This window comes from Cyprinodon tularosa, unplaced genomic scaffold, assembly GCF_016077235.1.
Source record: "Cyprinodon tularosa strain WSP-4 unplaced genomic scaffold, ASM1607723v1 ctg19, whole genome shotgun sequence".
Lineage (NCBI taxonomy): Eukaryota > Metazoa > Chordata > Actinopteri > Cyprinodontiformes > Cyprinodontidae > Cyprinodon > Cyprinodon tularosa.
Genome location: NW_024038678.1, coordinates 356,848 through 370,311, shown reverse-complemented (window position 1 = coordinate 370,311; position 13,464 = coordinate 356,848). Strand labels below are relative to the sequence as shown.

At 35.0% G+C, this 13,464-nt stretch overlaps 1 protein-coding gene across 1 annotated transcript in view; it reads right to left on the bottom strand.

The window, feature by feature from the left end:
- Positions 1-13,464, bottom strand: part of cntn3a.1 (contactin 3a, tandem duplicate 1) — a 144,654-nt gene that overhangs the window by 76,213 nt on the left and 54,977 nt on the right. The window contains exon 5 of the mRNA XM_038283120.1: positions 6,030-6,125. Within this exon, the coding sequence (XP_038139048.1) occupies positions 6,030-6,125 (96 nt within the window). The remainder of the gene's footprint in view (positions 1-6,029; positions 6,126-13,464) is intronic.

Below are 13,464 nucleotides of genomic sequence, written 5' to 3'. Positions count from 1 at the left end.
TGCAGATGTGATATTATCCTGCATAAATCAGTTTTCCTAAAAATGATATGCAATCTGTTCGATTTAATTTGCTGAATCACAATCTGTCGAAAAAAAGGAGACTTTTAAATATTCCTATGGCAGCGACATCATATTGAACCCCAACACTGCTGATCCTACAGCTGTTTGTTGACTGAACTGTCTTTTGGCATGAGGATACCTGCAGCAAAGGGCATATAAGAATATTCAAACGGCCAAGTATATGGCTGATTGCTCCAGCTTTTTATATTCTGACACAGAGTGAAACGCTTCATTATAACACAAACAGAACAAAGCACTGGGAAAGTGGGCCTCCTATTAGGCCTCCTGTGATTAAAGACATATTTTTCCATCAGCAAAGGGAACAGCATGGTTCCACACAGCCACACATGGATTGGGACATTTGAATTAATCCGCAGTACCACTATGAAATATGTTTTGCTCCAGATATTTTAATACAATACAATTTTGCTATTTCATAACCAAATAAATAAATTAGTTTATTCTGTTATCAAATTATATGGACAGATTTGCATATTTTGTTCTGTTTAATGTAGTTGTAGATCACAAGCTCCCTATGGCGGGATGCATAGATCAAACAGCCTCCAGGATGTCAAAATTAGATATCCACATGTTCAAAACAAGAGAAGATTAAGTGCATGGAACACTATCATTACATTCAGAGCTGTCTAGCTTTGAAAAGTGAGACTTATATAGATTTGCAAAAAAAAAAAAAAATGGAACTCAAAAGCAAATCAGATGGATTTTACAAGCAAAACACTGATGCACTTTCACTCACATTACAGGGGGCATTCATTTTCCACATTTTCTGAACAAAAAGATGAACAATCAGATGCACAAATCGGACTTGAGAGAAAGAGAAAATGTCAAGTATAGAGCCACAACAATGTCTGTAGCAGATGAGACAATCAGGCAAATCCTGAAGATGCACTTTTATGCACCAATTAACCACATACTTCAAGGGGAAATTACAAGCTAATTCACTGATGCTGACAGGCAGTGGTCAAAATAAAAACATACATTCCAAGCTTCAAAGAAAAACAAGTGTAAGAAATCTAGAGCTCATCAGCATTTATATGGTATTCTATCAAGATATATTTATAGGGGAATGGATACTGACATATTTTATAAAGGAGTAAAAATTTTAATGTATCTATTTGCAGAGGGATTAAAAAAGTTGAATAATTCATCTCTCGAGAACTCTTCATTATCAGTAGTTAGAGTTCAACTTTCTGCCTTTTAAGCAGTAGCTTTGCATAGTGGATCAACTAGTTTAAGATGACAATCAAAATTGATTGCTTACATGCAAACACAACCAACAGCATAGCGACGGATCATTAACCCCCAGATGGCCATCTATTGGGCTTCATGCCACATTTTCATATTCTTGATGTTGATTTCTTTTATTTTTTTCTGCTACTGTGGGCTTCTATGAGTGCACCACATTAGATTCAACAAACATTCTCAACTTCAGTAAATGATCATAAATGATCCTCATTGATGTAGTCCACCTGTGCGTAAAAGAGAATTGCAAATCTGAATAACTACCACCACAATAATTCCATATAAAGCTACAACTTGCAGCAGGAATAAATCACAGGAGCTGTAAAGCCTGTGGTTGCACATTTATAGAATAATAATAATAAAATAAATAAAAATCATAATTAACAAAATAATAATTTGATCAATAAATGGTGTGAAAAATATGTCTAACATATCACAGACAATTAACACTACTGATGGATGCAAAAGGTGCAACATATGTAAATGCTTCATGTGATTTCACCATCAACCAACATGCCAGAACATGCTCTAAAATCTCTTCTTAAATCACATGTACACTTGTACTGTACATCTCCAGACCATGTCTGTCATCCCTTCATCGCTACATCCATCGTGTTGACAAACGAAACATTTCACTTTTTGTGTAAAAGCCAAGGCATCTCAATTTATCAGACTGAATGTCTTACTGTTAGAAGAGTTTCAAGCAGCAACATGTTGCTGAACCTCCTCTCTGAACTTTCTGTGTATTTTCTATTCCAGATGTTATTTCAATAGTAGCTTGATCTCACTTAGAGCTCACTGACATGAAACCAGTGTCCCCTGGATACGGACATGCCAGCTGCAGCTGTAGTGAATGATAGCTCTGTCCGCAGCAAATAAAAATGTAATCTATAATATGTGATGATGTAGCCAAATTTACACTGGACTTTAAAATGGATAATTGCATGTTAGTGACAACAAATGTAGTCATTTGGATAACAGCTGGCTGTTTGCACAAGACTGCCACGTCAAAATTCTGGAGAACTCCTAAAATGAGTTCCTACCTGCAAGAAGGTTAGAAATATGAGAGAAATAGTGAACACAACATTTTTTATATGAACCGTTTAAGAATAAATTTGTTCCCATTAATTTTTCTATCATGAGAACTTTTGGTCCCAGAGGGCTGAATTTAAAGGTCTGAATGCATGGAAATTCTTTGGAGTCAAATCTGACTATTACTCTGAAATCTGACTATTGGTGGTAGTAATTTAGACAGGAAGAAAGATATGGTGGCAAGAAGTAAAACACTTCTTGTTTGGGGAAAGTAGAATCTCAGAGCAAGAGACAAAACAGCGAAGTTTGCCCCGTTCAAACATACAATGTGTATATCACAAATAACCCCCAAAAAACAACAAAAAAAACAGCTATGCCCCCTACCACAGTCCTTGTTGTAGAAGTATTTTCTTCTCTTTGAGCATAGTTTAAAACAAAATCCCTTGCCTGTTGGAATTTAACAGCATGATGACCAGGTTGGTCATGAAGCGGGGCTCTGCTTTGTTTTTTAATGACAGCCGACTGTGCAGATCTGCTTCTTTACATTTGCAAGCATCTTTTGAATATATAAATATATACAATATATTTATAAATATACATATATATTTTTTAACATTTTATATTATTTTCAAAATTTAGACATTGTCTCAATATGTGGTACACTGGTACATAGGTGAGAAATGAGTCACAGTCCTGCACAGACCAGGACCTGCCCCTCCTGTGCTTAGTAAGAGCCTCTCTATACACATTTATACAGTTATTGGCATCTTTAACCAATTAACTAAATTAATCTATTTTACTTATTTTTAGGTTAATCTACAGTATGTGATTAAGAAACATGACAGTTAAATATGGGTTCAGATGTGATGCACGTCCATTTCTTGCTGCCACTCTTTAAGAAAATTCCCTCAGCATAAACAAGCTGGGCTTTAAACATAAAGCTGTGGTTTGCAATCTAATAAGCTCAAAGTAGATCTCTGTTTCACTTTATTTGTTTTGTACTCCTGAGCTCCTACCATGAGTAAGTATACTGTTTATTGAAATGTTTTATTCATTGTTTATATCCAAGTCAGCCCCACATGCTATATGCAAATATAATGTGTGTATTTGCATTGTATTTTTCCCAAAGCTGATGCATTTTACTTTGCCGTAGTTTCTTTTTTCCTGTCAGACTCATAAGATTCCTGTCCAATTTACATGTAGAGCAAGAGTCTACCTTGGTCAGAGCTATGCAGGCATAGTTACAGACTTTTTTTTGTATTTTAAAGAGCAGACAGACTTTATGTAAAAAAGGCAAACAATACCTTTAACTGTTGAAAACAGCAAACTTTTAATACAAAGAAGGAAATTCTAACTGTGGTGCAGATATCACTCATCAAATCTGCTATAACTTTCAACATTTTATACTGACACAACATTTTCATTGTGAGTTACAAAACTAAACTGTCCAGGGGTCAGTTTCCCAAAGCAGGTTTACTGAAAACTTACTCAAAGTTTTCTAAATCTGAAATCAAAGAAACTGAGTTTTTAATTTCACACCAAGAGTTTACTCAACCTCTGTTTCTGTTACCATAGTAACATTCTCCTCAGTTTACAGTTTGCCTTGAAATTACAGACTTCCTGTCTGACAGGAAGCAGCATGTGAAGCTGGGAAATAATGCCTGCACTTGAGGGGTTCTGGATAGAACATATTGAAAGACCAAAAAGTGTTTTTTTTTTTATCTTAAATGGCAAATGTTTACACACACACACACACACATATATATATATATATATATATATATATATATATATATATATATATATATATATATATATATATATATATATATATTTTTTTTTTTTTTTTTTACAATGTTGATATAATTACTGCACTAAATGAGTTGCTCTGTCAGCTAAAGGTATGCTTTACAGTCTTTATACTCCATTTAAAGATTAATCGATTACTGAATTAGTTTACAATTATTTCAATTATCAATTAATCATGATTAGTCCAATTAAATGTTCAGCACTAGACTTTTTATACAGGTATTTATAAGCAATTAATATTGATGAGAGCACATTTACCTATTTATTTAATCACGAGATTCTCATTTACTTATTTACTGTAGACAGATATAGAATGAAGAGCAACCCTTATGAAATGATGAGGTAGGTTAGAACAATTTCATACTTCATCTTCAACTGTTCCCAGGTGCGCTTCCTTCTCATGAGTTTTCACCTAAATATAATACATGATCCATTACCCTTCCAACCGCTAAACTAGTTTTGTTATTATGATTATAACAGGCTATGACAGGCAGTTTATATATTTATTAGCTTGTCTGAATAGGTAAATTTTATATAGGAAATACATTTTTGTTATTAAACAAAATTAAATTCATTATAACTAAAATAAACATTCTGGATGTCTATAAATGAATTTGAACTTAAAATGTGTAAACATTTCTAGGTATATAAAATTTAACTCTAACTAGTACAAATTTGATTTTTAATTTCTGAAATTTAGTTTTTGCTGCAAAAATGTAATTTAGAAATATGTTATTATGGTTCTATCCAGTAATGTGAATTTGATGAGGAAGAATCCTATTCAAGTGATCTAGAAATGGAACAAAAGAGACCGGCCTGCAATAGAGGACTTCAAATAAACCTTGGCATTAACTCGGGCAGCAATCTTTTAAGCCATCTACCTCGCCTTGCAACTGTAGCACTGTTGATCTGTCTTTTTAACACAAATTTGTTTTTTTTCATTTATTCATTAAAATCTCTAGTTCCAGTTGTGTGAAACAGGCACTTTCTGTTTCCTGTTGTCATGGTGACTCGTCGAATCTGCGCTCTACTGATAATGGCTAAACATACTTGTTATGCACGTGCTCCACTGCGAGTTGACCAACTCAGAGTTCATTAAACTAACTCACAGCAGCTGTTGGGAAACCAAACATTTGATCTACGTCTGAGTTTCTTAAACCTGCTTTGTGAAACGGATCTCTGGGTTACAAACCAGGCCAGCAAAACAAATTGGCCATCACAGCACCCCTTCTGAACAGCAAAACTGCACAGAAATGGGGAAGGCCATCTTGAAAGTCACTTAAATAAGTCAACATTGACAATAAGTCACGCATTCAGTTTACAATATCCCCCTTGAACATTTTAAAGTGAGTTAAAGTTGCTCTTAACTCTTTTTTATGTAGTTTGTATTTGTGTTTGAAGTGTTAGTTAAATGTAATGTCAATAAAGCCCTGCAGAAAAAGAAATTGTCACCATCTGGGAAAAAATCAACAGTTTTTTTTTCTATCCTATTAGCTTCTTTTCTATTCTATCCAATCCTATTATATTCTTTTCTATTTGAATATAATTTCTAAACATAGTTTTATCTGCAATAAAAAGTTAGGTTAATGCATACTACGAAAAAAGTTTAACTTTAATAGCATTTGAGGTATAAAGTTTTCAAATTCTTATTTCCATTTTTCTTCCCACCCTCATAAAAAAAGTTTGGCTAATACGCTGAAAGGGATTGCACAATAAAGAGTCCCTCCACAAACTCCAACAATAAAAAACAAAAAAAACCGCAGTAGCAATACAATCGCAGAAGGCAAATCTGGTATAAATCTGTAATCTTTAAAAGTTTGTCACATAAAAAAACCATCAGAGTTAAAAAAAAAAAAAAAGCTTACCTCCAGAGTGTGGAGGTGGGCCACACAGTAACACCACTCCTTGACCCTCACGGACCCTTACTGGACTTCGTCTCTGAGTTTTGAAATTTTCCAAGTCTGTTTGAGAAAAAGCAACAGAGCAACCAAACAACATTATGAGAAATATGCCAAAGAGAACATGCAACCTAAAAGATAACATCAGTTAACATCACATTAGTGGTTGTTCAGTAGATCATGTTAAACAAGAACAAAATGACGCTACAGTATACAATGCAGAATTTGCCATGATGTTCCATGAATAACCGTAGGCATTGTGTTTTAAGGTTCACAATGCTTCTGACTAAAGCAGAAAGCAATTCTTCAAGCTTAAGTCACACATGAGTGAAATTAATTGAAACAGCGAATTGTTATCGCTCTCCGTGTTTGATCCACTGCACGAAGAACAGCAACAATTAAATGACAAAGACAGAATCATCATTTGTATGGAAAACGATCATTTGTTGACAACCTGCTGAGAGAAATCAAATAGAGACAGCAATTGCTGAACACTCTGCTAAGCCTTACCCTCTGTGGCTCTTGCAGATATTGCAGACGCTTAAGCCAAATGTGTGCCTGACATAAAATGACATAATAAAGACTCACTTCAAATAACAGGCAGAGGGAATGCAAATCTCACATCCCCTTTGTAGAGGCAAAGAAAATAGACTCTGCATAATGCATGTGGTGCATCATCTTCACAGAACTTGTGAGAAATAAGTACTTTCTCGATAAAGAATACAATGCACAAAGAAGCAAGCATTTTCTTTAATTTATTTGTTTCCTTTTTTACATGATTTATTGATGAGATAATATAAAACAAAAAAAGTTAATGTAAGGAACATGTTAATCCATTTTATCTGCAAATGAACAACATGTTTTCATATTTCCATGGTCAGATTTCCATTTCAGACCATAATTGCAGACCTTATTTCCTTCAGACCTTAATTGCACATAGGTGGGGCTAATAAAGTCTAGTGTAGGAAGCCAGATTGACTTATGCCCTATAAACAATGGATCAGTCTGGAAAGGAGGTGGTAGAGCCTCATTTAAAAGGCAGGACTAAAAGAGTGATAGGAATAAAGCTAAAATTAGATAACTAAGGTTGTGATATAAATATAGCTTTAAAAAAAAAAAAAAAACCTTTTACAGCAGCCAGTTCTTGAAAATGTAAAGATATAAAAATAAAAAATAAAATAAAAGAAAGATATTTCCAGCTTATTCAGGACATAATACATGACTTAATTAAAACATTGCTCTGTTGTGGCAGCAATCTAGACTGCTGTGGTTACAGTAAAAAAACTAAAAAAAAAAAAAAAAAAAAAACTGTTGCATTATTGGTAATTCTGGCCCCAAACTCCCATCTATCGCGTGGTGATTGGTCTGGTCTGTTTTGAACCAAAATGTCTTACCAGGTTTACTTACAAAAAATTAAAGTTGAATTTGCAAAGAGATGTAAATAAAGTTTAATAGGACAAGAACCTACTCACAGTCTTCTTAAAATCATTTCAATTGTAAGTCAGTGGTATTCATGTCCTTGACTGTGTCAATATATAGAACTATCCTAGGATCAAAAGGCAAACAAAACAGATTTACTCTATGGATTCAGATGCTTGGTGATCACAAGGTGTGGCCAAAACTATATAAAAATGCAAAAAAAAAAAATTTAATTAAAAGGATTATCAAAGGTTCAGTGTTGTAAAGTTCACATATGCTTGCAACAAATGTGAGCGCTTCACAGTTTTCTTTCAGCAATTTTTAATCATGGCCAAATCGTTTTTACAATCAGTCGACAACTAATATTGTAATCGATTAATCATTAACTGGAATAAAGAGACTCTGAAACATACATTTAGCTAAAAGAGGTACCTACTTAGAAGGGTAATTATACCAAAATAGCAAAAAATAAGACATAAATATTTTGAGTTTAAGATAAAAAAACGTTTCCATTAATATGGCCTACTCAGGAGTCATGAAGTGGAAAATATTTTGTTTTACCTGGTTCAATTCTGTAAAAAATCTCCTTTAAGAATCCTTTTTATTCTCCGATTTATCGGTTTATCAAAAAAATATTTGACGGATTAATTCATTAGCAAAATAATAGTTAGTTGCAGCCCTACTTTAAACAATCACAAAACAGGCCTACATCAGAGGCAACCAGACATTATTCCTGAAACTGCTTGCCTCCAATTTAGGTCCGTTTTGTGGTTGCCATGAACCTAAGAGTGAGAATTTACAAATGCATTTTTAGCGAAGCATCTAACATTTTCAGCTAAAAAAGAGCCAGTGGTGTGTCCCTTTTCATCACATGGGCAGATCTAAGCTCCACCGTTTGCTAAAAAACAGGGGGATTTACTCTTGTAAAGTAAGCATTTCAATCCTCGATAATCAGTATCCCCTTTTGTGACAGAGAGGCTGTTACTGATTCTAAGCAGAAATATTCAAATATGGTGAAATTCACTACAGGCAATAGGAGCAAACCGTGTTTAAATAAAAAAGAATGGAGACAAGATCACAATAACCACTGGGCATGAAAGCACATCACATTATTTTAAAGTGAAATTACAATTGAACTAAATTTACATAATATGTAAATTTAGTCCAATTGGATTGGATTTCCATGTGGCCTCTTTTAAAATGCCTTTAGAAATTATAATATAATTTCTAAAGGCATTTTAATAGAGGCCACATCGAAATCCAATAAGCACTTACAGTAAATATATCTGACCCTATCTGGGAGAGTGTGAAAAAAGCTCTATGCTCTTCTTTTCCTTCAAAAGACAAGGGAAAGTCTGTTGGCCTGGAATAACTATATTTAGCCAAGTTAAACAGTATTTAATTACATTGGGGTTTATAAACCAGTAAGTCTGGCCATCACTTTAGTGCATAAGCGTCGTTAGACCTATTTAAGGGTGGCTTCAGCCACCCTTTCTTTGGCATTAGCCACCCTATAATTATTTTGCGATTTTAAAAAATATATATATTTTTTCTGTATTTATGTTTTCCTCATATTTTCCCAAAACAAATGCAGTAAAGCACCGAATAAAAGCCATAAAGAAGACAAGTTAATCTGAACAATCATAGGCGTAACTTCCTTAAGGACTGGTGTGGACATGTCCCCACCAATATTTTGTACACGTATTTTGCTTTCGGTGCTGTGTATATCTGATTAAAACCCCATTCATGCCGCTCCTCAGAAGGAAAATAAAAAAAAGTTCTCCCCGCTGCTCACCGTCCACAAACCCCGACAAAAAACTCAGAAAAAAGAATCTGTTGCCTCTCGCTTTCTCCCCATCACCCCCCTCCGCCCTCTCCCCATAACATTTGAATTGAAGATATCCGCGGGTGACGGGTCGGGTTCGGTAGTCATCCTAACGGGTTCGGGCGGGTGCGGGTTGGTAAAACTCGACCCATGCAGGTCTCTAAGCTACACTACATTCAGTATCGTTGCCATAGAAACAGACAACAGCGCCAATATATCAGAATTATACTAAAACACACGCAAATAATTTCCCACATAAAAAACAGGACTTTCAGTCCATTACAGTTTTCCGTTTTTAGAGGGTTGTTTATTTTGCGTTTATTAAGTGATGGCTGTGGTATATTAGCTTTCACTGCTATAAGCTTTCGCAGCAGTGATTGATTAATTTAAACACCTGCTCTACTGATGGTCTATCGGAGTTGGTGTTTAGGTTGAACATAAAGAACACCTTTTATTTGAAGCTTCTTATAGCTACTGTTTTAATCCCGGCTTTACTTAAAACTTTTTCCTGACTTTGATAGTGTTGCCAGTAGCAAGCACTGCGCCCCTTTTTCTTTTATATGTACACGTACATTTAAGATTTAGCGTGTTAAGTTGACAACTCATGAGCAAGCTGCTTTTTGCAGTCTAGCAGCGAGGTAAGGATAGGATCTTGCAGGTGTGACGTCACTCTGCAGGGGGTCCAAAGATAAAAGATTTAAACAATTTTTGCATTGGAATTTCAGATTTAAGGGAGTTAGAAAGTTTGCTTAGTAAAAGTGCAAACAATAAATCTGATTACCGATTACTTTTAAGCTGGTTGAACATACTGCGACAGACTGGTGACCTGTCCAGGGTGATCCCACCTCTCACCCAGAACGTGGCTAGAGATATGCACCAGCACCTCCTGATCCCACTGAGGGATAAGGTTAAAGAAAATGGATGGTTGAACATAGTCCGCTCTCCCAGATTCTATCAAATCAGTATTGATACCCTCAGGGGCGGATTTAGGAAATTTGGGGCCCTAGGCAAAGACAGGCAGGGGGCCCCCTGAGAAGTAAACCCATAAAACAGACCCATTCTACAGATAGAGAAATGTTAATAGAATAGACATCCATTATTTGTTCTAGGTTTTGTCCCTCTCTTCTTGTCCCTTTTTCCTCTCTATTTATCAGCGTTCTGATGGCATTTTAGCCAAAGGATTTTTATCAAAAACATAATTAATGTGCACAAATAAGGATTAGTTGTATTAACCATACATGGAAACAGAGTTTTATGGGGCCCCCAGAACTTGGGGCCCTGGGCAACTGCCTAGTATTGCCTAATGGTAAATCCCTCCCTGGATACCCTGCTGGTGGATGTTCTTGACAGAAAGACGGAGTTGCTTAATCATATTCTGCTTAAGGTCTCATAAGATCTTGTCCGAGTCCTGGTTTAAAAGTAAATTAATTTTAAAAAGTGACCCAAAATTGACTGTCAATAAATGTTCTACAAAATTGATATATTTATTTGATTTCTTTGATTTGTACTGTCTGTTTAGATTTATGTGATATTTTTTGCACAAAATATATAAGTGAATATTGTAACAGTTATGTTTTCAACTGTAAGCATTAAATTGATAAATGTTATTTGCATTTTTTTGGCTTTATCCTTTCCAACAAAAAAAAAAGGCGTTGCGCAGGTAGCTCCCTTTCCTTATGAGCCGTCCCCACCAACTTTTAACACAAAGTTACACCCTTGTCTTAGACAACGCCTTAGCAGGTGCACTGAAAAAATTTGGCGCGCGCTATGCGCGCGCATTATCTTCTAGGGGCTGAGCCACCCTTGTCTCTTAAACCTAGAGACGCCCCTGCTTTAGTGTCAAAGTAGAATTATTGATCTTTTAAATAATAGATTTGAATGACCCTAACCCTTTATGACAGAATAAGATGAACATACTCATGATTAGCCGAGCAAAAGAAAAAGTTTAACAAAAATAAAATCATCACAGTCGCTGTGACTATGATTTATCTAACCCAATAGCCCACACTGGAACAGTAAATACCCAAAATTGACTAAAAATGTTGAAAACTGCCAACCAAAACTTTATGATTTTATATTCTGGCATTTGCAGTTTTTACCACAAAGCTTCAAATCTCTTTTATATTCAATATTCACTTCCACACGCTATGAATGGTAGCGGTAAATCGCCCACCGGCTACCGCAGCAGATAGCTTTTCAGCTGGGATTTCCAGCACTGCAGGGTATGATGGAGGTCTGGCACTGAACAAGAACTGCATATTTTAGTGGGATCATGACACTGATGAACTGACTGCTCAGATAATGTTTAAAGCTGGACTACATTTCTTTCTTAAAAACGTGTTAAAACTATTTTTCCAACTCATAAAGTATATAAAACCATGGTGCTCTCCAACTTCAAGCTACAGAACAGAGCAGCTAAACAACCAGAGTGCAGAGCATCCAGAGTGTCAAAGCAACTTGACCACAGTTTGATGCAGCATCTGACCCTGCGTCCAAATTTCTGCATTTGGGTATATAAATATATTTTTTTTCAATAAGTTTTAATTATGCAAATGACATAGATTTTTTAAAAACCTGCTCACAATATTTATGAATAACAAATCCATTTAAACAATCAGAACCAATGTGTCTGTTTTTAAAAATCCCATTGCCAATTTCGGAGATTGAAAAAATCCAAATTAAAATTACTACTTACATATAGCCACAATGCTAGATTATAGGAGCCTTACCAAAAAAAGTAAAAAAAAAAAAAAACAATCCAATGGACATGGTTTCCAATTTTGAAGATGTTTCACTTCCCATCCAGAAAGCTTTTTCAGTTCAAAATTTCAGAATTAAAGTTGAGTTTGAAGCTTTACATAGTAGCCCAAAAACTTGTTTTAGCTTGGAAAACAAGCAAATTGAACCAGAAGAACGGGTCCCCCCCTTCGGAATGGTAAGCCGTTTTGGGTTCCCTTCATTTTAATTTAAATCTAAAACCAAAAAAAATAATTGTGGACATTTAAATATCACTTCTCTCCTACATCAGCCCACCAGAGAATTAACCAAATTTCAATGTCAGGACTATATATAGACCTTATTTTGACTTGAGTTAGGTATGGTTCATTTCTTGCTCTAGTTGTCAGTCATAAAATGCCATAAAAATGAACATAAAATTCAAAGACAGATGAATTTCAAATAATATGAGAGGATTTCATCCTAGCGATTTTGCAGTGCATGTTTTAATATGAAAAAAATCCTTTTATTTTCTGTTTAATTCAGAGACAGACACTAAACTAATTGTGACCAACTTTTATTTAAACTCATTCTTGTACTCAAAGATGGAACAAAGTGTTGAGAACGGATTTCTCTATACCGCCATATCATTATATAGAGTGCAAAATATTTTTTTTTATAAAACCGTCAATTGTAGAGCATGCATCATAATTTCTAAACACAACTTCCCCCTCATAAAGCACCTACTTAACTGAATTTGTAATACACGGATCATCATGACATTAAACTTGGAGGCAGATGAGGAAAAAAGCTGATTTGTTATCATAAAACGTAATCATCAATTTGCTTAAAACAAGAATAAGCAATAAATAGTATTTGTCCCTGAACCTTTGCATGACTGTATTTGAAAATGTATGTTTGCTTAGTAATTGAGAGGCATGAGTATGTTATGATTTCGATCCTTGTCAATGTCGGCTAAATTAGGTCTAAATTCATATTGCATCTGAAATAGTTCTGGGATCAGAAAATTAGAAAAAAAAAATCTACATTTGAATCACGTCAAGAGTTGCTGGTTCTCCACTTGTCTGGTTGTTGTTTGGTTTCTCCAATCTAGTAGTCCGAATAGTCCTTGCTCTACTGGACTCCATTCAGCTTTGGTTTGGGTGTTCTTTTTGTCTGAGAGTGTTGTTTAGTTTAAAATTCGCTAGTGACTTGTGTTTAGATCAAATCCTCTATAGTCTCTCAGAAACTCCAGACACATTAGGAATGACAATATTTTAGCCTCTCCCTTCTCCTCTGTGTTAGATATAGTGATGTTTGTCTTGCTAGTTTTCTCGGCTGACTTAACAGATGCCCGGTTTCTATAACCACATGATTCAAGTGATTTCCTGACATGTTTGTTTTCTTTTCATTTCTCCTCTGCAGCCGAGAGAATATTGTCAG